This window comes from Propithecus coquereli, unplaced genomic scaffold (genome assembly GCF_000956105.1).
Source record: "Propithecus coquereli isolate 6110/MARCELLA unplaced genomic scaffold, Pcoq_1.0 Scaffold189, whole genome shotgun sequence".
Lineage (NCBI taxonomy): Eukaryota > Metazoa > Chordata > Mammalia > Primates > Indriidae > Propithecus > Propithecus coquereli.
In genome coordinates this window covers 3,043,458-3,066,975 of record NW_012143745.1, presented here as the reverse complement: position 1 = coordinate 3,066,975, position 23,518 = coordinate 3,043,458, and the positions used below count along the sequence as shown (strand labels likewise).

Below are 23,518 nucleotides of genomic sequence, written 5' to 3'. Positions count from 1 at the left end.
CATTTAAATAAAATTAATTTTGTTTGCAAATCAACTAAACCTAGAAAGTATATTTTCACATAGATTTATAGATTGATTATCAATTATTTTATTCTCTTATAAGTACACATTTATTTCTTGTTATCAGCAAATATATGTGATATGTATTTAAAATATTAATATTCCATTTATATTGGCCCTTTTATATTTGTTATGGAAAAATAAAGCAATGAAGATGGTTTTCTTATATGATCTTTTTAAAGAGGGACATAATGTACAACTTGGAAGTTTTAAGTTAATGAATACAATATTGTCTCTATTATCAAAAGATGGTTCAATATATCATCTTATGTCTATTTAAAATATTTTTAGTTTCCTGTAATTTTGATTTGAGATATTCATTGCCTCAAAAATTTCTTGAGCTACTATTACATGCCAAGACCTCTATTAAGTATAAGAGATACAAGGAAAATTAAAATATAATGCTTGACTACAGGAACCTCAAGATCTCATGGAGGAAGCTTTATCTATAAACAAATGAGTAAAAACACTGTGGCCCATGCTATAAAAAGGAAATGATTCAATAATGTTGACAATATGTTAGTGAGTAGTAGTAAAGTCTGTTTAATTAGGTATTTGGGGTATCTTCTCCCTAGATAGCTCTATAGTTCTTAATCATATACAAATTGTTTGAGTAATATACAAATAAATTTTTATTTCCAGATAATATATAACCAAATAATTTTCTCTTTTTATATTCTTATTATGTAATCTTAGTCCACAGTCAGAGAGAGACAGAGAAGGAGACAGAGAGAGAGAGAAAGATAGAAAGATAGAGGGCAGAGAAAAGGATATAGAGGAAAAGAGATGCAGATAATATAAAATAATGCATTATTGCATTATTCCTGAAACTATAATATATTTTAACATGCATAAATTATTAACATCACTCTCTGAAGATTGGAGAGGAGAGAAAATAAAAAATATAACATCATTAAACATAATCTTTTCTCTTGATGAGATCTTACTTGGTATAGATTCTATGCTTGAAATAGAACAATTAATTTTATTTTTATTAATAAGACACAAGAAAGCCTTTCTCTCTTTAAACTAGCCTCTAAAACAGAAAATATTGTAGCAGGATTTCTCTGCACAGTAATATGTACATTAAGTGTTGACAAGTTATAATTGTGAACAACTGAAGTGATCAATAGTTAGAGCCTAGCCCTTTATTAAAAAATGTTTAAATAGATTTAAAAAGTTCAACTTGATTAATTAGTTGATTTGATGCTAGTAATAGTTGATTTAACTTGTATTCATTGAAGAAATATATAAAGGCCACTTAATATCTTCATGTCATTCTGGTAAATGTTGGGAGGAAAGAAAAATGTCCTTCGTGCCTGCGAGGATTTTGTAGTATAATGAGGAAAGACTCACTTATTAAGACCTAGTTGGAAAAAGAGACAACCTGAATATCATAAATCAAACACTTTTTTCCACGAAGTGGACATATGTAGAAATATTTGAAGAAAATACTTCATGAAAAAACTCAAAATCCTTCTTTATCCTTATTAGTGCATTACAGAAGACAACTGGCAAAAGAGGGATGGTTATTTCTCGTTCCACATATCCTACTGGTGGACAGTGGGCGGGACACTGGCTTGGAGACAACTATGCACGATGGGACAATCTGGATAAATCGATCATTGGTAAGTGAAAGCCACTGTATTTATCACTATGTTTTGTTTTTTCTATTAGGTATTCACTTTTGTTTGTGCTAGTTCATATAAAAGTCCTCAGAATTATACTTTGGCATCATATTTTATGAAATATGATCATCAGAATCAGAAAAAGGCAGTGGGCCAGGAAGCAGGATTGGGATGCTGCGTAGAAACTAATGATGTTCAACTAGTTTATTTTGGGAAAATAATGTTCTTTTAGGCCTAAGTTTTCTGGTTGAAAAATGCATGATCTGGGAAAGATAACTTCTAGAGCTAAGAAATAGAAATGAATAGAAATTCTAAATTGTAGAGAATAAGAATACTAATAGGGCCGGGCACGGTGGCTCACGCCTGTAATCCTAGCCCTCTGGGAGGCTGGGGCGGGCGGATTGTTTGAGCTCAGGAGTTCGAAACCAGCCTGAGCAAGAGCGAGACCCCGTCTCTACTAAAAATAGACAGAAATTAATCGGACAACTAAAAATATATAGAAAAAACTAGCCGGGCATGGTGGCACATGCCTGTAGTCCCAGCTACTCGGGAGGCTGAGGCAGAAGGATTGCTTGAGCCCAGGAGATTGAGGTTGCTGTGAGCTAGGCTGACACCACGGCACTCACTCTAGCCCAGACAACACAGTGAGACTCTGTCTCAAAAAAAAAAAAAAAAAAAAAAAAGAATTACTAATAGATGCCAAAGAAGGAAACATTTCACGTCAAATTTCGAAAGGATTTTGTGACAATAGTTGAATAAGTGGTAAATAAGACATCATTATTTTAAAGGAAAAAAAGATACTTTAATGCTTCATGACTAATATTAAAAATTCCTTATAATTGATAAATAGATTCAAGGAAAACAGTTGATGTTTAGAAATATTCCTTTAAAAGAAGAGCTCACAAAACACATGCATTCTAATATATTGAAGTGATCATTCCTTAAGAGGATTTTATTAAATGAAGATAATTCGATTTGTCTCAAATGATAGGACATATTGTTATCTAATTGCAGAAAGTCTCTTTATTTTCAAAAATGAAACTTGGAAGCCACTACCACTCTCTTATCACACTATGATGTGTTCAATAACAGATTTGTGCTCTAAATATGTCATATTGCAAGTGTTAAGGAAGCTTATAGTGTCTTATTTTTATAATCATTAACACTATAAAACAAAAAATGAATGCTATGAGAAGTGATGTAAAAGCATATTAATAATCTGAAAAATGTTTCATTAAATTGGAGGTTAATATTAGAAAGGAAGCATCTTCATGAATACAAATAAAATATATTAAAATACGTGAAATGGTAGCTTTCTAAAATTTTTTTGCTATTTTTTTTAGGTATGATGGAATTTAGTCTCTTTGGAATATCATATGTAAGTAGCTTTATTCCCTTTATCTTCCTAAATTATAAATATTAAGAAACAAACTATTCAAAACTAATTAAATATAACAACGTATTTTAGACTGGAGCAGACATCTGTGGTTTCTTCAACGATTCGGAATATCATCTCTGTACCCGCTGGATGCAACTTGGAGCATTTTATCCATACGCAAGAAATCACAACATTGCAAATACTAGAGTATGTAATTACTGCATTTACTTTCAATCTTCTCCTGCAACCAACATTAGAAGTTTTTTAATAGAATGCATCTTACTTGGCTGATTTTCAGATGAATGTTTTTAAACTTCTTTGTAATTATGGAGGACATCTGGACCCATCACTTTGAGAACATTCTGAGTTGGGGTATACTTTATTACACTTTAGGAGACATGGCTTGCTTGGCTGGCATATTTACTGCTGTCCTATATAATTTTGGAGTAGTGAGGAAAAAAGTCTACCTCTGGAACTTCTTCCAAACTGAGATAGAACAATAAGGAAATCAGCTGCAAACTAAATAATTGGAAGTAAAAGTCATTTGTATCAATGCATGAAATGAACAAATTTAAAAGGCAAAAGTTAAAACAAGTTGAGAAATCGAAAAAATATATTAATAAAAGGAAAAGAGATTAATGAGAACGAATTTCTGTGTGATAGCACGACTATGCACTTTAATAAATTGACTGGAGGAATTTTTGAGTAATTGGGGAAACAATACTAAAAATCATGAAAAAGTATGAACAATTAGAGGCAATAGCTAAGTACAAAATTTCATAATACTTTCAAGAAGAAGTTCAGAGAAAAGATAAATTAGCAAAATGCACAGCATGGAGGAGTTGAAGACAGAGCAGGTCTTTGAAGGATTTGTTCCAGTCATAGTAAGTGAATAGTAGGGCTCATAAAGTGCTGTGAAATTTTGCCACCCATGGGAAATTTTAGTTGAAATAGAAAGGAGAATTTATTTTAGAAAATGTTGTAGTACAGGAATAAAAAGGCAGAATGGAACCAAAATTTGGAAGAATTTTAAAGTTGAACAGTAGAGACATAACTTGATGGAACAGGAATATTTTAACAAGAAAACTTGCTGTCAATAATGTAATTTAGAGGGCTGTAAATATAGGGGAGATGGTGCAAGAGTCAATAACAGCCTGGGCAGGGATTCACTAAACTAAACAAGTATTTATTGAAAGTCTACTATTTAATATTTAAAAAGTTTTGCCTTAATGATGTATATATTCTAAGGGGAGATAGAGATTATATATATATATATATATATATATGTATATATAATGTGATTAAATATGTGTGTATAAGGGAAAATAGAATAAGCTAAACCGATAGAGATTTATAGGGGTTCTGTTTTAGAAAGGGAGCTCAGAAAGGGCTTGGATGAAAGTACATTAGAGTAGAGATAGGAGTAGGGGAAGAGTAATCACTATAAATATATGGAGGAGGAGAAGATGGGAGGAGCAAAGTGAAACACTGCAAAATCATAATGTGGTTGTAGTTTTTGAGGGAAACTGAAATGTAAAAGGAGGGAAAATAAAAAAGAGGAGGGGAAGTATTTGTAAATAAAAATTTCAGGGACAGAAACCTCCACTTAAGTTTAAATATAAGTTACTATAACTGAACTTAGGAGTGTATGGTTTAGAATTAAATGCTTTTATGTCAACATTTTAAAATTGAAATCATATTAATGAAATCAATAAGCAACAGATGTGATCTTTGTCTTTTTCTTCTCATTTAACTTTGAAAGTACTAACAATGGGATCACATATAGCTTAATACTTCTTGGATGATTTTTACTTTCAAGGTTTTACCTATTCTAATACTGCATACAACAGTGATGACAGTCATCATCCAAACTTTACTACTCCTGAAATCTAGAAAAACTGTTATCTTCATAGATATGACAGCTCTAAAGGGCCTCAGTTTTGTTGATATTAACAACAAAATTGAATGTGTTACCCCCCATGGAGTTATGTGATAGCCTTATTTATTCCTCTGGTACAAATTAAAATATATAACTAGTCACTTTCCTTTTCTATTACTTTTTGACTAATATGTCCAACAACTCTTTTATGGGCTTTTAATCTTCCACTTTTGATTTTAGTCTTTTGAGATGGAATGTGTATGCCAAAGCAAACGTGGGCATGTTCTTTCCGTTCATTCACCATTAGGTCCTCTATTCTATCTGTAGTATTAATTCTTTAATACCATAATGTATTCATTCTCATGAACACTCACAATGTGCAAGGTCACTATGATTTGCTCTGTATGTCTGTGTTCATTTCAATCCACTTTTGTATAGCATATTATTTGATTTCTCTCCTAGACGTCTCATCCCAACACTGAGCATCACCTAATTGACAATATATCTGTCATCTATTAAAATGTGAACTATTCTTTGTGCATGTTCACCTAAACTAAATCAAGTCATGAAATTAACTGGAGTTTTTCTTATTAAAATATTAATTTATGCCTTCTCTTTCTATCATATGATAGAAACATAATTGCATAAGATTTTTGTGAAGAAAGTATAATACATAGCATAAGACAATGAATTGATAGTATTTCCTACTTTTTTCTTCCAAATATGTATTTGAATATTATGATTTAAACAAGAGCAAGGACTTATAGCTGTATATAATTTTTCTTTGTTTCAGAGACAAGATCCTGCTTCTTGGAATGAAACTTTCTCTAATATGTCAAGGAACATTCTAAATATCAGATACAGCTTATTGCCCTATTTCTATACACAAATGCATGAAATTCATGCTCATGGTGGCACTGTTATCCGACCCCTTTTGCATGAGTAAGTACAAAGTTTGCTTTTTCCTTCCTCAAAGATGTAGCTTTCATTTAATTTATTCAATAATTTCTTATGATGTAATGTAGAATATTTTGTATTGGAAACTTTTTATTTGTTATTTTAGCATTCATTTTGGGTTAATAAAGCATTTACATAAATAAATCTACTAATAGACTAATATATGCAATTTAAGAATGAAACACCTTAATCAGTTATTAAAAAGTAATAATTGTTAAGAGTAACAACTGTGTACCAGATATTATTTCAGATGTTTTATATACATAATTCATTGAACATTTTACAAATTTCTTGGAAAGAAATAAGATTACCCCTTATAATTTAATTAACTGAGGTTTACTGCAGTTCGGTAAACCTACCATGTATATATTTCTGACTGAAGAAGACCATCTCACTTTTTCCTTGAAGTGTGCTAATAAGATATGCTTGAACAGTTCTACCATTCTCCTTAGAAATTTTTTTTTTTTGGATTCACCCTTAAAATTTCAACTAATAAAGGACCAAGCCTTGAAAATTCTATTACATGGAACATAGTTGCAAACATTTGAACTTGTTCTATTTTTATTGCAAATACAAGCAGATTCTTACTGTGAATATTAAAAAACAAACAAAACACATAATCAAACAGAAAAACAAAAAACCCTAAATAATCATAGTGTACTTAGCTTTTTGTGTGCCTTATGTTATAAGAATAAATGAATGATTTGTTAGATTTCACTATTGATAAACCACTAAAACAGTGGCAAATATTTACAAAAATTAAAGCAATAGTACCCAATGTAAGATTACCAAAATAATAAATTGATCAATATGCCTTCTTTTTTGATAATAGTATAAGAAATCCACTTTTCTTAAAATAAAAAAAAGTATTTCTAGGTTCAAATTATGCTCTAGTTACTTTATTGATTTATTTACCATAATCCCTTCTTTATTTTATTGATCCCCATCCTTTTTCATTTACAGACTCTTCTCCTTTGTGTTATTCCTATAAACTTCCCAGAATAATTGGGGTAACAGCTCTGGACTGAGTCTCCAACCACAAACATTATTAATTAGGCAGACTCTTGTCCTGTTGAGGATGCCTATGCCTTGGCTCTCAGGGGAAGTCCATGGAAGAGTAAACCCAGTTGTCCAATTCAGCATTAATCTCAGTTTTTAATAAAGCAAAACAAAATGAAACCAAAATAAAGACATTTTATAAAAATAACTTTTCTCTTTCATTTCGGTTTGAGAAGAAATGTGAGCATTTCATACTGGCTATTCTCAAGCTATAAAAGCAGATTTTGTTTTTTCTAGTCATTTATATTTAAAATTCAGAAATTTCTTTGCATATGGAAAACCTTTTTTTTATTTCAGCATATTATGGGGGTACAGATGTTTAGGTTACGCATGTTGCCCTTGCCCCCCCACCCCAAGTCCGAGCTTCAAGCGTGACCATCCCCCAGATGGTGCACATCGCTCTTTGTGTATGCATATACCCTTCCCCTCCTCCCCTCTCCCCCCTGCCCAACATCCAATAAATGTTATTCTTATATGTGCACTTATGTGTTAAATCCAACATTTAGACAGCTCTATAGAATACGATAATCAATCTCTTTTTAAAGTTAACAGATTAAAATTCTTATAGGACATGTCTCATAATTTTCTTCCAGGTATTTATATTTACTTCCTAGTTTGTTGATCATACATTAGGCAAAGTTAATATTTGTACCTCTATGAGTTTTCTTCCAAAGTGATTTCTCATTCAGTTGGTCTTACATGTTCATCACAATTCTCTGCATTTTTTAAGAAAATTTATTCATAGTCCAGAATTACTCATAAAATATGGTACTGCTGCATGCAGAATTCTGAGGGCTAGAATTGTTTTTGATGTTTTTTTAGGTTGATTTTCATTTTAATCCACAAAAGTCCATACTGCAAAATGTGATTTGAATATTATTCTAATGGTATTCAGAAGAGATAAAGTTATTTGACTTAATTTAATTATTTCTAATTATTTTGTCAAGGTTCTTCAATGAAAAGCCAACCTGGGATATATTTAAGCAGTTCTTATGGGGTCCAGCATTTATGGTTACCCCTGTATTGGAACCCGTAAGTCCTACCACATAATTTTGTTCAAAACATAATTTTTCTTTGGTTTATATGTTTTTTAATGGCTATATATTTAAATTCCAGTATGCTGAAGTTGTATATGCCTATGTCCCTAATGCTCGGTGGTTTGACTACCATACAGTAAGTATTTAAGGAATTCTGGGGAATTAACTAAACAGAAATGGGTAATAGTTTGGTCCTAGTCTTTTCATTAATGATGTATGTGATTTACTTTCCACCTAAAAAAGTAAGATATTTCTTGCTGTTTACACCTGAATCAAATTAACACACAGTGAAATAGAGTTCATTTATTCTGCTATTGCTCGTTATACAGTCATTGATTTATTTTAGCAAATAAACATCAAAAGGGCACATAACAAACAAAAAGGTCATTGCCTGTTATTGGATATGTAAAATGATCATTCAAGGTAGTGCAGTCCTTCCAAGAATAATGTACATGACAACTCAGGAACAGCTTTTGTGACCTTTCAAAAATTCGCACATTTTCTGCATGTGAGCTCCACAAAAGCAAGTATCTGTAAATTACTTGCAAAGCTATCATAAGGATTTATATTTAGGAACTAAAGATACATTTTAAAATAAATGTTATTGTATATGTGTAAGGTATACACTATGATATTATGGGATACATATAAATAGTAAAGTAATTACTGTAGTGAATCAAATTAAGATTTCCTGAATAAATGTTTGTTTCTAAATTTTTTACATTGAAAATGTATTGTTTAACTTTACAAATGTGTCCCCTCACTTACAAATGTTGCTAATGATTCCACTTCTTGCTCCTTTTGTTCTTCTTTCCACCTCTTTCATTTCCAGGGCCAAGATATTGGTCTCAGAGGACAATTTCTTTATTTTGATACTCCTTTTGATACAATAAACTTACATGTCCGTGGTGGCTACATCCTACCGTGTCAAGAGCCTGCTCAAAACACATTTTTCAGGTAAGTGAACTGTTTTTTCAGAGCTCAAATTAAATTTTGAGATACATCATATTAGAATTGTCAGGGACTAGAAAGGTCTGATATTTTACCCCAATTGCAAGCTAGTACAGTAGCCTGCCACAGTATCATGGATGCTTGGTAAGAGACAAAAGTCTTTATTATTTATGGCATAACAGGAAAGAGGAACTTCATATTAGCATCAGTTTTTCTTGTCTCCCAGTCCCCATGAGGATGACATGGAGTGGCCCAGGCAGATGCTGCATATATAGGAGGTTTGTGTCACCGCTGAGGATCCCCAAGTTTAAAAAAACCCAAACTTTTATAGGGCTACAAGCAAACCTATCCTTTCTTTGCTTTGAAGGAAGACATTATCTTTTTTATACTGGACAGTAATACTAATAATATATTTTAAAATTTTTTTCCCTGTCCTTCAGTGCTATTCACTTTTAAAATAGCCTTCAAGAGAGTTCAGAAGAAAAGCTGTCAGGGTCTCTGCATGTAAGATATACAGTAATGCAGGAGACTAATGGAAAATTGTCTTCCAACAAGACGTCCACTGTCTTTTTTTTTTTCCTGTGTTGTTCTCTTTTATTTATTTATGTATTCAGGATATTATGGGGGTACAAACATTTTGGTTACATGTAATGCTGTTTGCCCCACCCAAGTCAGGGCTACAAGCGTGTCCCTCCCCCATACAGTGCATTCTGCTTCCATTAGTTGTGAATTTACATCCCCCACCCCATCCCTCAGACCAAAATATAAACTAAAACTCTATGACCTCTGTATTGTAATATACAGAAGTACTGGCAAATGAAAGTCTTATATTTTAAATGTCTTCATCTTTTTTCTGCCTCTAACATGTGGATCAAACTATTACTTAGTTCATGAAAACATGATTTTTTATTAACCAGTTTTTAAGACTATTGTTAGAGTAGTCTTATATTCACAGCAAAATTGAGAGGAAAATCCAGAGATTTATCAAAAACTCCCTGCCCCCACACATGCATAGCCTCCCATTATCAACATCCCCCACCAGAGTGGTAGATTTGTTATAATTGTTGGACCTACATTGACACATTATTTTCAACCAAAATCTATAGTTTACATTAGGATTCACTCTTGGTATTATAGCTTCTGTGGGTTTGAGCAAATGTATAATGACATGTATTCACCATTGTAGTATCATATAGAGTAGTTTTACTGCCCTAAACATTCTCAGTGTTCCATCTATTCATCCCTCCTCGAACCCATGGCAACCACAGTAAAAAGTTACTTTCTTCATTATGTTGTCTTTTCCAGAAAGCCGTATAGTTGGAATCATACAGTATGTAACCTTTTCAAATTGACTCTTCCCTTAGGTATATAGATTTAAGTTTCCACTGTATCTTTTCATGGCTTAGTATCTCATTTTTATCACTGAATAATATTCCATTTTGTGAAGCCTTTTACAAACTTTAAGTCAATATTGCTTGGAGGACTTCTATTTCCTTCCCATCTCTTTTCTGTTTCCCTTTCTCTGCCTTCCTCTGACTTCCTTGTGATATGTTAGTGATATGTTAGCATTTCCAGACTCATTGTAGTCCATTAAAATGCAAAAATCCACTGACTGTATCAGTGCTCCTTCGTACTTCTAAGGTGCCCGCTGTTCACAGAGGAACCAGACTTGTTTTTTAGTGGTCTTGTCCCATATAAAGATGAAGGATAACACAGATTTTCTATTACCCCTCATAATTTATCATCTGTCCATGACCCTCTCTTCTTTGCCTCGGCACCTCTATCAGGTATTCTCTCCCTTTCATTCAGCAATATGCCAGAGACCATGGGTCCACTTTGTCTTCTGTGACTGATGCAAGAGTGAGTCTCTTATAGCAGACACAGAGTCTCTATTTCCATTGCCCAAATTGCTGGCTTTCATATTCAGATTCTAGAGGACTCAGTTCCGATTTTTCTTTTTTTTTTCATGCTCTTGTCGACTCTCTTGGTAATCTACCTACTGACAGCTTCATTGGCATGAATAGACTCTTCTCATCTTCTGGAACCACTCAGCTCCATTTCTATCAATATTCTTTCCTGATATCAATTAAAGATGAGAAAAATGATTGCATCTGATAAGTGAGGTCTTCATGGAGGAAACCATTCATAAGTTGTGCCTTGAAGAATCCTTGCTTTTGTCATGAGACAGGACAGAAACCATTGTACAGGGTCGAATAAAAGTTGTGAAACTCTTTTGAATCTCAAGTTTTAATATGTGTCTGGTTGTTGCAGGTTAAATAAGATTTTTAATGTTTCTAAGTTATACTTTTAGCCCAGTGACTGTGAACTGAAATGCATATATGTATTCATGCTAAAGCTTGTTAACATCTTTTACCTGGAAAATATCGAGTTACCGTGGAGATCTGAACTTCAGAAATGTGGATATTTTAGGAGACTTCCATGACATACATCCTTCAACATTTGTGATTGGAAACGGCAGCTAGCTAAAACTATTTGTCTGAGAAATCCTTCCTTAACAATATGATGCTGCTAAAACAAGTTGTGCCGTGTAATCGCTGGATATTGAACATGGAAGCAAGTATTTAGTTCATAAATAGGTCTATGTAGGCACATGCTTGGGAAGTACTTTCTATTACAAGGATAGAACTTAGAACTTACTGGCTCTTCTATACATTCTTATTAATAATGGTCAAAATAATTCAGTGATTTATATATGCAAATGTGAAGAAGACTTAAATCATAGGACACCAAAAATGCTATAAAAATAGTTTAATGTTTAATGGCCAATAACAGGGTTACCAAAGAGAAGAATAAGTAAATATATCAATAACCATGTAGTACTACTTAGCCACAAAAAATATTGGTGATCTAGCACCATTTGTGTTATCCTGGATAGAGCTGGAGCCCATTCTACTAAGTAAGGTATCACAAGAATGGAAAAACAAGCACCACCTACACTCATTATCAAATTGGTATTAACTGATCAACACTTATGTGCAGATATAGTAGTAACATTCATTGAGTGTTGCATAGGTAGAAGAGGGGAGGAAGGGATGAATTTATTTACATCTAATGGGTGTGGTGTGCACCGTTTGAGGGATGGACATGTTTGTAGCTCTGACTCGGGTGAGGCAAAGGCAATACATGTAACCTAAACATTTGTACCCCCGTAATGTTATGAAATAAAAATACATAAATAACTTAATGTGGTTTTAATTGCTGTAAATGAGGCCTCTTCTGAATTGTTACAGTAGGTGAACTCTTGAGAACAAAAGACACACATGATATTTTCTATTAAATATAAAGAATTTTATGATTTATATCATATTTCAGTTTGCATTCTACTTAATTGCTATTCCAATTTGTGTTCCTTTGGATACTTATATGGAAACCATATCATAACTAAACATGTTTTATTCTATAAACATGGGTAAAACTATATATTTCTTTCTTATAGTCGACAAAATTACATGAGACTTATCGTTGCTGCTGATGATAATCAAATGGCACAAGGATCTCTGTTCTGGGATGATGGAGAGAGTATAGGTGAGTGTTCTATTTAGTAGATAAATGTAATTGGTGACATACATATTCTCTAACATTAATTTTATGTTATGTGTTATTGTTCTTTGGATGCTGAGTATTATGCTATTATTATTATTCAATATTAAAAGAGTTTAATAATTTATTGAATCAACTTAAATAAGCAATGTCACAAACATTTAAAGATCTCTCTTATCCTAAATATAGTTAATCCCTATGGTAAATGTCTGAATAGCTAGAAATTTGTGTGGGTAGGGATTATATGTCTATCATCTTTGTACTTCCAAAAGATAGTTCAGTGCTTTTCACATAATAGACACTGACTTTCGTCAATTCAACAGTCATGTCCATGTGGATATGTTGATGCTGTAGGGGAGAGAAGGGGTGATCCATTTCTTCACCTATCATAAGAGTCTTAGCCAACACCCCTATAACAAAAGACAAGTTAACAATAGAAAACCATAACAAACTTATTTGATCATAGTTTTATGTGACACGGGAGTCTTCAAAATAAAGACCCAAAGATATAGGGAAAGTTATCCGATTTTATGCTTAGATTCAATTAAGCAAGAAAAGCCATGGAGAATTGTGATTGGACAAAAAGTGTATGAGCTAATGGAAATAGACTGAGTGGGGAAATCTATCAATGTCTGTCCAGATTCTTCTTGTCCTCTTCGTTGTACCATTTCTTCCTCCCAGGTGTGAGGTAGAACCTCTTTAGAATGAAGATCTAATTTCTTTAAGGCCAACCGTTACACCGAAAGGCAGGAGGAAGAGTAATAGTCTTAGGATTTATGGCTAGCTTTGGATGCCTAGCTTTGTTTCTGTGACTGGAGAATGAGGGTCAAGAGACAGGAAGGCAGGAGAAGATCAGAGAGAAACTACCTCTGAAGCTTTTATTTTGGGATATCATTTTTTTGAGCCCAAACAATGCACAAAGGATGTCTCTAAAACAAGGAGATAGTCCAGAAACCAAACTCAAGTAAATTTGGTCTCTGTACTTTATGGCTATTGTTTTTTGCTTGTTCGTTTGGTTGGTTTTGTTTTTAATACTTAACATTTTTTTGTACAAGAGAGGGCATCCTTAAACTTAGATCTATGTTTACTGCCTCCATAACTGTTCCTCAATACTATACTGAATTCTAAGCTCCTAGCCTTGTGTGTTCTATTGACCATTGGCATCAGAAACAAATGGGATAGTTTGTTAAGAATGCAGATTCTGGGGCTCATCCAAATTCCATTAGTATGGAGAGAAACCCAGGAACCTGCCTTTGAGCACAATGTCCCCAGAGATTCTTATACTGTGCATAAACACTGGTAGATGAAGTATACTGACTGCCATTTAATGGTGCCGGTTCTACTTGATGGGTGTTCTGAACATTTTCTTGACACAAACTTCAGTCATAAAGACTAACATCTATGTGAAGTTGAAGTTTCGCATAAATGGACTATGTTAACTGAGGTTCTACAAAGCTTGCAGCCTCTATTTCTCACCTGGGCTCAGCAGGATGCACTTTGAATTTGCCTAATATTAATATTCCCAGGAGTGTAAAGTTGAAGTATTCATAATTTGTGTCTTTGTCTTAGAATCTTTGAATTTCACAATTTAACAAATTAAATTCATTAATTCTAACAGTTAAGTAGAGAGATCTTCTCTTAGAATTTTTTTCTCCAGTTCTTCCTATCAAACTAAGATGTAGATGAAATAACTTGGTATGGTCTTTATCCTATTCGCATTTCATGACAGATTTTTATAATCACTGGAAAGTAACTGAGTATAAATCAAATATTTTTCTATGATCTCTCCATGCAAGCATACAGAATTGTTTTAGCCAGTTATATCTGCTTATTCTGTTATATTTCACAATCTCAGTATATTTTTTATAATTAAGTTTAAAAATTTTAAGTAATCCCTTGTAATCTCTTCATTTAACAGCAACAACAATATACAGCAAATGCTACCTCTCTGGATTTATTAGATCACAATCTCCAAAGAAGTTTTCTCTCACAGCAAACACACCAGTCTGAAATGATTCCTTCCTTTTAAACAAATGCATTCAAATTTTGTGATATATTATAATGTGCTAACAAATTCTTTCTCTCAAAAAAATCGAAGATAGATAGAGGTGAACCTACCATAAAACTTGTGAACATTAAATAAATTTTGACCATTCTAGCTTTTAATAAAGGTGTAGCTTAGTAAAATGTTAATTTGTCCTACTTTTCCCAATGAAATAGATATGGGTGTGCCCTTATCTTCCTCTTATTCATTAAAAATAACATAGGTGCTCATATCCTCCTAATAGCTGCCACTTTTGCTTTTTTAATCTCAGAATTCTTTACTTAAAAATTACTCATTGAAAACTTATCCTAAAATTTTATATTTAAAATTAAAACAAATAGTTAAGATATATTAACACTAAAATGCCTCATAATGCATAATAAATTAGTCATGCATAGATTGGCATATATAGAGAAAATTTTTTAGGCAGAATATTAATCTTAGTATAGGCAAAATTAAGTGCAAATTAATTTTAGTGGGTTAATGACTATAATGATGTATAAGTAGACAAGAATTAAAATACATTGCTTTTTCAAAGTTACCCCAATACTTGTTTCAATCATTCATTTGACTCTGCTTTTCCCTGTCTGTCTTACACATGCTTTTGCTTTTTACATAGCAGCACAATCTTAGAAGTCAAGGAGAATTGGGGTTGATCCCAGACCTTGACAGTAATTAGTTGTTTCGCTTTTGGAAATTTATTTAACCTCTTTCAGATTCACTTTCTTCTTTTATCCATGGGCATAATAATAATACGTACCTCTTAGAGGAGTTGTGATGAGTACTTAGAATTTGGCAAAGAGTAAGCTTTTAATAAGTTTTAGCTGTAAGATTATTATTAAAATTGATTTTAAATATGACAAGATTATACTTTAGATAAAGCAGTAGATATAAATGTTATGCTTTATCAGTTGGATTTTAGTTGACCTGCAACAATATCTACCATTGAATTTTTTCTTAAATGACAATGTGTTGCTGCCGTGTTTCATTTCCTTTAATATTATTATTATTTCGACAGTCACTGAGGTGGCAAGTAAGTGTTCACTGCTATTACCACCCAATTCTGTTTATTCTTGCACTTCCGTGCACTTCTTGCCACCATTTTAGAGAAGTGTGTTAAAGTGATTTTAGACCTGTTACAGCTTTAGTGTTACGTTCCTACACACATAGACACACACACCACACACATATCCCAATCTACCTTGTCCCCTTAGGATCTTTTCTGGTGATTCATTCTTCATTTCCAATGCTTCTTGACCTATGCCTAAAGAAGTTAAATAACATTAGAGAAAAATGAATTATGCATTGATACTATATACTACCCTTTATACTGAAAAAAGAAGCAAAGTATACTAGTATTTACTATTGTTCTTTGGAAATAAAAATATATTATCTTTTTTTTTCTCTACAGACACCTATGAAAGAGACCTATACTTCTTGGTACAATTTAATTTAAACAAGGTGTGTAAAATGACTAATATGCAATTTTTAGAAGAATATTTGAAGTTTTAATTCATGTTTATAATGTAAAATACCTCATTTCAAATATTTTAATAAACAATTTGCTATACTATGAAATAAATTTTTGGTTAACAGACATTTTTTGAAGATTTAATTGCTTTTGTAAATCAGAGGTTTAAATTATTTCTTTATCTTTACAGACCACTTTGACCAGCACTATATTGAAAAGTGGTTACATAAATAAAAGTGAAATGATACTTGGATCCATCCATGTATGGGGCAAAGGAAAGACTAATGTCAAAGAGGTTAATCTAATATATAACGAAAATAAAGTGTCACTTAATTTTAGTGAAGAACCAGATAAGGAGGTAAGTGACATAAGAAAACATTTTTTAAATGCAGCTATTCAAAACATCTACATAAACTTCTTATATTTCTCAGCCATAAAGAAACATAATTATGAGTCAATTATGACATTCATTACATACCCATTTTCATTAAACTTCTATATTTATTTCTAAACATTATCCTTAGTAACCTATCAATCTAATGACATCTATTTTATTATTGTCCTGACACAATCAAAGCAAGATTAAATTAAAGTAAACTTGTAAATAACTGTCAAATTAAACTTGTAAATAACCTGCATGGTAAAGTGCCTCGAAAATTATTTTTTTCAAAATAAAATGTCTACAAATAACACTGTGTATGTCTTAGACAAATATGTATTTTAAAATTCTTGCAAAATTTATAGAACTATTTCTTAGCACCCATAGTATGAGAGATTTGATATAGACACTAAACAAGTAGTCACGATTCTTGCGTTAAAATTTCACTGCTGCCAGTAATTAGCCTTTTACTTTAAACAAATCATTTTAGCCCTTCTTGTTTTTTCCAATTGAATAAAAATATAAAAGTAAACAATCTCTTAACCTCTTTCCTGTCCAAAGTTCTGTCAATCTATGGCTTGTAAAGGTGAATTTCAAACAACATATATTCTAGAAAACAGTTAACTGTTTCAAGTATTTGATCTAAATTTAAAGCTATGTATACATGGATGAAACTGTGTGAGTGTATGTGCACACACCCTTTTGTGTTTAAACTTGGGTAAAAACAATGAGCTATTAATCAAAAACTTTAGATGAACTTAACTTACAAAATAGCTGTTTGACTGACTTCAATGTAAAAGCTGTTGTATCTTGGACACACTCTTTGGTCTTTGTAGATTTCATGGAATGCTAAACAATACCAGAAAAGCTGTTCCATCCAGTTGAAATTTAACCCCCATCCTACTGTTATTACTGTTTCACATACAAGTGGGATTTCCTCTATAATGTGGAACTATGTTTTTCCTACTACATTGGCATTAAAATACCCTTTATTTCTTTAAATTATGACAAGGTTGAAAAACTATAGTTTAGTATAGTTAATGTACTTCTCTGGTAAAATTCGAGTTAATGGCTTAGTGCCTTTCATTTTTCTTCTTTTTAAAAATTTTACTTTTTATAAAAAGCCAAAATAAGGGAAATACTGATTTAGTCCAATGGTCTTATGTGGTATACCAAGAAACTGAGTCCCTAAAAAAGAAAAAAAATTAATTCTCCATTAGTTAATAGTTATCAATCACAATTAAAAATCAGTTTGTTACATTGCTCAGTGTTCAATTAGACCAATTAGACCACAAAAGGATAGTTTGCTTGTATATTTCTTGCTCTTTATTTACTACTGCAATGCTGAAAAATAAAACTTATAACTTTTACTATGAAAATAAAGTAAATAAAGTCAAGTAAACAATACCAAATAAGATATTTTAACAGGTCAAATGTTATTTCAAGTTCATTTTGATCAAATAAATGGCATAAAAACAGACCATTTAATTCTACTTTTTAAAAAACATTCACAAAGAATTTTAAGTAGTAAGAAAAAATCTTTGACAATATTTTATTACTTCAATGATATCAAAAGAAGACATTTACTGTAACCACTAACAATTGGCAGTTCTTTCTAAGTGCATTTAAATAAAGCAAATATTTATGAGCATCTCCTATTTTCCAAGCCTTCATAGATACATAGGAAAAGGAGAGAATGGTCAGTTTCTTTCTCTACCCTGGTTGCTCTTCACTTTATGCAACTATGATTTAATTGCTCCATCAATATGATTTTTTATAACATTTTCCTAGCAATAATTATGGCTAGTTGATTTTTGCACATGGTATTAAAAGCTATGTTTGTTGCTTTTCACTTTTGATAAAAAGAGCTAGTTTAAGTTTAATAATTGAAACAGTTACTGACTTTTACCTTTTAAACTCTTCTTCTATAAAGTGTGGTATTAATCCCAAATCACTGTGCTTTAGTGAAGAATAAATATTATAAAGCCCTTAGTAGAGTGATTGGTGTGTGCTAGGAAGCAAAGCAATGTTAGTTTTGCTTCCTATTCTCTTGCATATTTGATCCTTGAATCCAAAATTTCTGAGCTAAGGCACAGAGAGTCTTGTAAGTATGTTGGGGAAAAAATAGCAATAGCAATGGTAAGGTCTCTTGAAATCATCATATCATAAAATTATGATAGATCATTGTTTGATTGGAGCTGCAATTGATCATTTCTATGATTAAGCCCTATATAGTCTAAGTGAGATTGTCCCCGGTGAAAGAAAGTAACACATGCAAAATTGTAATTACTGACAATAAATAAAGCATCACAAAACTCTCTGTGATTGGGCAAAATAATGCATATTTCTAAATCTAAACTTTGGGTGAACATGGCTGGAAAATATTTGAGGAAGTGAAGCATTAGAAATCCAGGCAGTGCAGTTACAAATAACTCCATATGTATTATAGTAATCACGTGGAAAAACTAATATAATAGAAATGAATATAACTGGTTAAGAGTTTTAGTTTTTTATTGTCTTTTGATATTCACTCTGCTTCTCTTGGATTTATTTTCATCTTCTGTAAAATGGGTTGATTTAGTGAGATTATTGGTGAAATGATTGCAAACTCTCCAGAAGAAAACTTCATCAAAATAAAAAAGAAAAACAAGGAACATCCTATTTACTTAGAGAACATTTTGTATGGAAATAGTCTTCACTAAAACAGAAACAAAAACAAAAATTTGGTTCTGATTAAACAATTAATTACCATTTTACTTTTTTTAGATATTAAATATTGACCTGAGCAGGAATGGTGTTATTCTCGATGAGCCAATAGAAATCTCCTGGTCATGAAGATCACCATCAGTTCCAGTCATGAAAGAGAAAGAAATGCATGGATTTATGTTTTACAGCACTTATAATTTTCCTTTGTCACTGGCTTATTATATTCTATAAAATATAATTTTAATAACATCTATCTAAAAGTTATTACACAGTGTACATGGATGGTGGTGCTAATTTTATATTAGTATGGCCTGTCAATTTTTTAAAACATGTCAAATAGAATTTGAATAGTTCTATTTACCTTTGTTAAGTACCAGCTTGAGTGTAAACTAGTTATTAAGTACGTATATGTATAGCTAAGATATAATTTAAACAGGTGATTTTAAATTAAGTGAAATCCTCATGTAATTGTAAATTGTATACAATAGTTTCTCAATGTTTAGTAGATTTGAGATATGTAACAACAGTTGTCACAAGATTTTATTATTTCTTAGTATTTACATTTAATTAGAAAACAGAAAATAAAAAGTATATAAAGTGTGCATTTTTTCTTTCTTTCCTAAAGGTAATTGCCTTAATCAGTTTGGGCTACTATAACAATTTACCATAGATTGGGTGGCTTAAACAAACATTTATTTCTCACAGTTCTGGATTCTGGAAAGTCTGAGATCAAGGCATTAGTAGATCCAGTGTCCATTGAAGGCATTCTTTTTAGTTTGCTGACATCTGTTTTCTTGTATCCTCACATGGCAGAGATAGAGAGGAAACAAACTCTCTCGTGCCTGGAAAGATATTAATCCCATCATTAGATCTCCATTGTCATGACCTAATTGTCTCCCAGATGTCCCATCTTCAAATACCATGACTTTGGAGATTAGGGTTTCCAAGCATAAATTTGGAGAACACAAATATCAGTCTAGAAATCCAAATTTCTTTTTCTAGCTTTGCTTTATATGCAAGAGAGGGAAATAAAGAACAAATCCAAATTGGAAAGGAGGAAGAGAAATTGTCCCTGTTTGAAGATGACATGATCATATGAATAGAAAAACCTAATGAATCCACCAAAAATCTGTAAGAACTAATAAATACATTTAGAAAAGTTTCCGGATACAAAATCAACATTCAAAATTCAGTGGTGTGTCTACATTCCATTAGCAAACTATCTGAAAAAGAAATAAAAAAAGCAATCCAATTTACAATAGCTATAAAAATAAAAATACTTAGGAGTAAATTCACCAAAGACGTGAAATGTCTCTACAATGAAAAGTATAAAATATTGATGAAAGACATTGAAGAAAACACAAATAATTGGAAAGATATTCTGTGCTCATGGATTGCAAGCATTAATGTTGTTGAAATGTTCATACTATCCAAAGTGATCTACAGATTCAATGCAATCCTTACCAAAATATCAATAACATTCTTCACAGAAATAGAAAAAAATATTCCTTAAATTCATATGGAGCCACAAAAGATCCCAAATAACCAAAGCAACCTTGAGCAAAAAGAACAAAGCTGGAGGTACCACATTATCTGACTTCAAAATACACTGCAATGTTATAGTAACTAAAACAGCATGGTGCTGGCATAAAAACAGACACATAGACCAATAGAATAGAATAGAGTCTAGAAATAAATCTATGCATCTACATTCAACTGATTTTTATCAAAGGCACCAAGAACACACATTGAGAAAAAAAACAGTTTTTTTCATTTAGCTGAGAAAACTGGATAGTCACATGCAGAAGAATAAAACTAGATCCCAATTTCTCATCTTACACAAAAATCAACACATAGACCAATAGAATAGAATAGAGTCTAGAAATAAATCTATGCATCTACATTCAACTGATTTTTATCAAAGGCACCAAGAACACACATTGAGAAAAAAAAAAGTTTTTTTCATTTAGCTGAGAAAACTGGATAGTCACATGCAGAAGAATAAAACTAGATCCCAATTTCTCATCTTACACAAAAATCAACTCAAACTACATTAAAGACTTAAATCTAAGGCCTTAAGTTATAAAACTAGTTGAAGAAAAGAAGGGAAACACTCCAAGAGATTGGTCTGGGCAAGAATACTCTGGATAGGACCACAAAATCACAGGCAATAAAAGGAAAGATAGACAAATGAGATTCCATCAGGTTAAAAAATTTCTACATAGCAAAGGAAAAAAATAAATGGAGTGAAGAGAAAACCTACAGAGTGGGAGAATACATTTGCAAACTACCACCCAACAAGGTATTCATATTTATAATATATAAGCAAAAAAATAATAATATATAAGCATATATCTAATAATATATCTAGTATATGTAATAATAATATATAAGCAAAAAAATAACAATCCAATTTTTAAAATTACAAGAAACCTAAATAGACATTTCTCAAAAGAAGACATACAAATGGCCAGCAGGTATATGACAAAATGCTCAGCATCACTAATCATCAGGAAAATCAAATCAAAACCACAATGAAATTTTACCTAACCCCATTTACAATGTCTATTATCAAAACGACAAAAAATAACAAATGTTGGCAAGGATGCAGAGAAAGGAGAACTATTATACACTGTTGGTGGGAATGTAAATAGGTACAGTCATTATGACAAAAGTAGGGAAGTTCCTCAAAAACCTAAAAATAAAACTACCAAATGACTCAGCAATTCCACTGCTGGATATGTATCCCAAAAAATTGAAATCATTATGTTGAAGAGGTACCTGCACTCCCATGTTTATAGCAGTACTATTCATAATAGACAAGAGATGGAATCACCCTAAGGGCCCACAAATGGATGAATGGCTAAAGAAAATATGGTATATTATACAAAATGGATAATGTTCAACTATAAAAAAGAATAATGAAACCCTGTCATTTGTGGCAACATGGATGAACTTGGAGAATATAATGTTAAGTGAAATAAGCCAGGCACAAAAAGATGAATACTGCATGATCTCACTCATGTAAGGAATCTATTTAAAAAAAAAAAAAAAAAAGATCTCATAGAAGGAGAGAGCAGGGTAGAAGCTTACCACAAGGGTAGAAGCTTACATAGCAGGTAGCAGCTTACCACAAGCTAGAAAAGGGAAAGAAGAGAGGGAAATGGAGTGAGGTTGGTCAATGGGTACAAATTTACAATTAGATAGGAACAATAAGTACAAGTGTTATATTACATAGTAGGGTGACTAGTTAATAGTTAATAGTTAATAACAATAAATTGTATATTTCAAGATAGCTAGGAAAGAAGATCTTGAAAGTTATCACCACAAAGAATTTATAAAAGTTTGAAATGATGGACATGCTAACTACCCTAATTTGTTCATTATACAATGTATATATGCACTGAAACATCTCATTGTGTTCCCATAAACATGAACAATTTTTATGTCATATATAAAAAAATAAAAAACTCAATCAACCATAAATTTAAGAATTTATTTAAAAACTCTGAATTTTATTCCATTGATCAATATGTCTCCCTTTATTCCTGTACCATACTGCTTTGATTACTTTGGCTTTGTAGTAAGTTTTGAAATCAGGAAGTATAAGTCCTCAAATTCTGTTCATTTTCAGAATAGTTTTAGCTGAGGGCTGGTTGATCCTTGATGATAATGCTTTTCTGGTTGTTTGTTAAAAATCTGAGAGAACACAATAAAAATTAAGAAAAGTATATGAAGAAGCAACTACAAACAATAGTACTTAGTAACCATACTAGGTACTAACCAAGATACTACCATACTAACCATGATACTACACATACTCGTAAGAAGGGTTTTGAGAGGATTTGTTTATTGATTAGCTTATCATTTCATTCAGTCTCTGGGGTGTAAGAGCTATATCTTGAAAAATAAAACACATTATGAGTTAACAAAATAATATCTTATTTCCCCTAATGTTATGACACCTATATTAATTTTGAAACATATATCCATAAAAACTTGTAATGACCCCAAAGGGAAGCACTTTAATCTTCTCTGCAATCCTTCAAACTGCTCAAAAAATGAGCCTCAATACTTTTTACCTAGTTTAACCAAAAGATTGCTCAGAAAGAGAGTCCTTTGTGTGCAGTGTGCAGCTGCTTTCATACCATCTATGTAAGTAAAAAATATTAGCTTCAGGTAAACTAAATTAAACACATATTATTCCCAGTAGAGAGCGTGATTGATACTGATTAGCTTGTTCCTTTCTTATTCTTGAATTTCTCCTCATGACTTTCTCAAATCTATACACACACAAAAAAAACAAAGAACAAAAAACAAACCATTTTCTCTTGTTTTAATTATTAAATATCTGATCTATTATTCTTTAAGCTATTTCCCAGTCAACCACTATTTTTATTTACGCCAA

The 23,518-nt window shown here is 31.8% G+C and overlaps 1 protein-coding gene across 1 annotated transcript in view; it reads left to right on the top strand.

Moving 5' to 3' along the window:
* The first annotated feature begins 1,585 nt into the window (after positions 1–1,585).
* LOC105809081 (sucrase-isomaltase, intestinal-like) overlaps positions 1,586–23,518 on the top strand; it is a 27,423-nt gene continuing 5,490 nt past the window's right edge. Inside the window, exons 1-7 of the mRNA XM_012642836.1 lie at positions 1,586–1,688; positions 3,032–3,066; positions 5,739–5,887; positions 7,909–7,993; positions 8,078–8,134; positions 8,831–8,955; positions 12,407–12,495. Coding sequence (XP_012498290.1) covers positions 1,586–1,688; positions 3,032–3,066; positions 5,739–5,887; positions 7,909–7,993; positions 8,078–8,134; positions 8,831–8,955; positions 12,407–12,495 — 643 coding nt within the window. The remainder of the gene's footprint in view (positions 1,689–3,031; positions 3,067–5,738; positions 5,888–7,908; positions 7,994–8,077; positions 8,135–8,830; positions 8,956–12,406; positions 12,496–23,518) is intronic.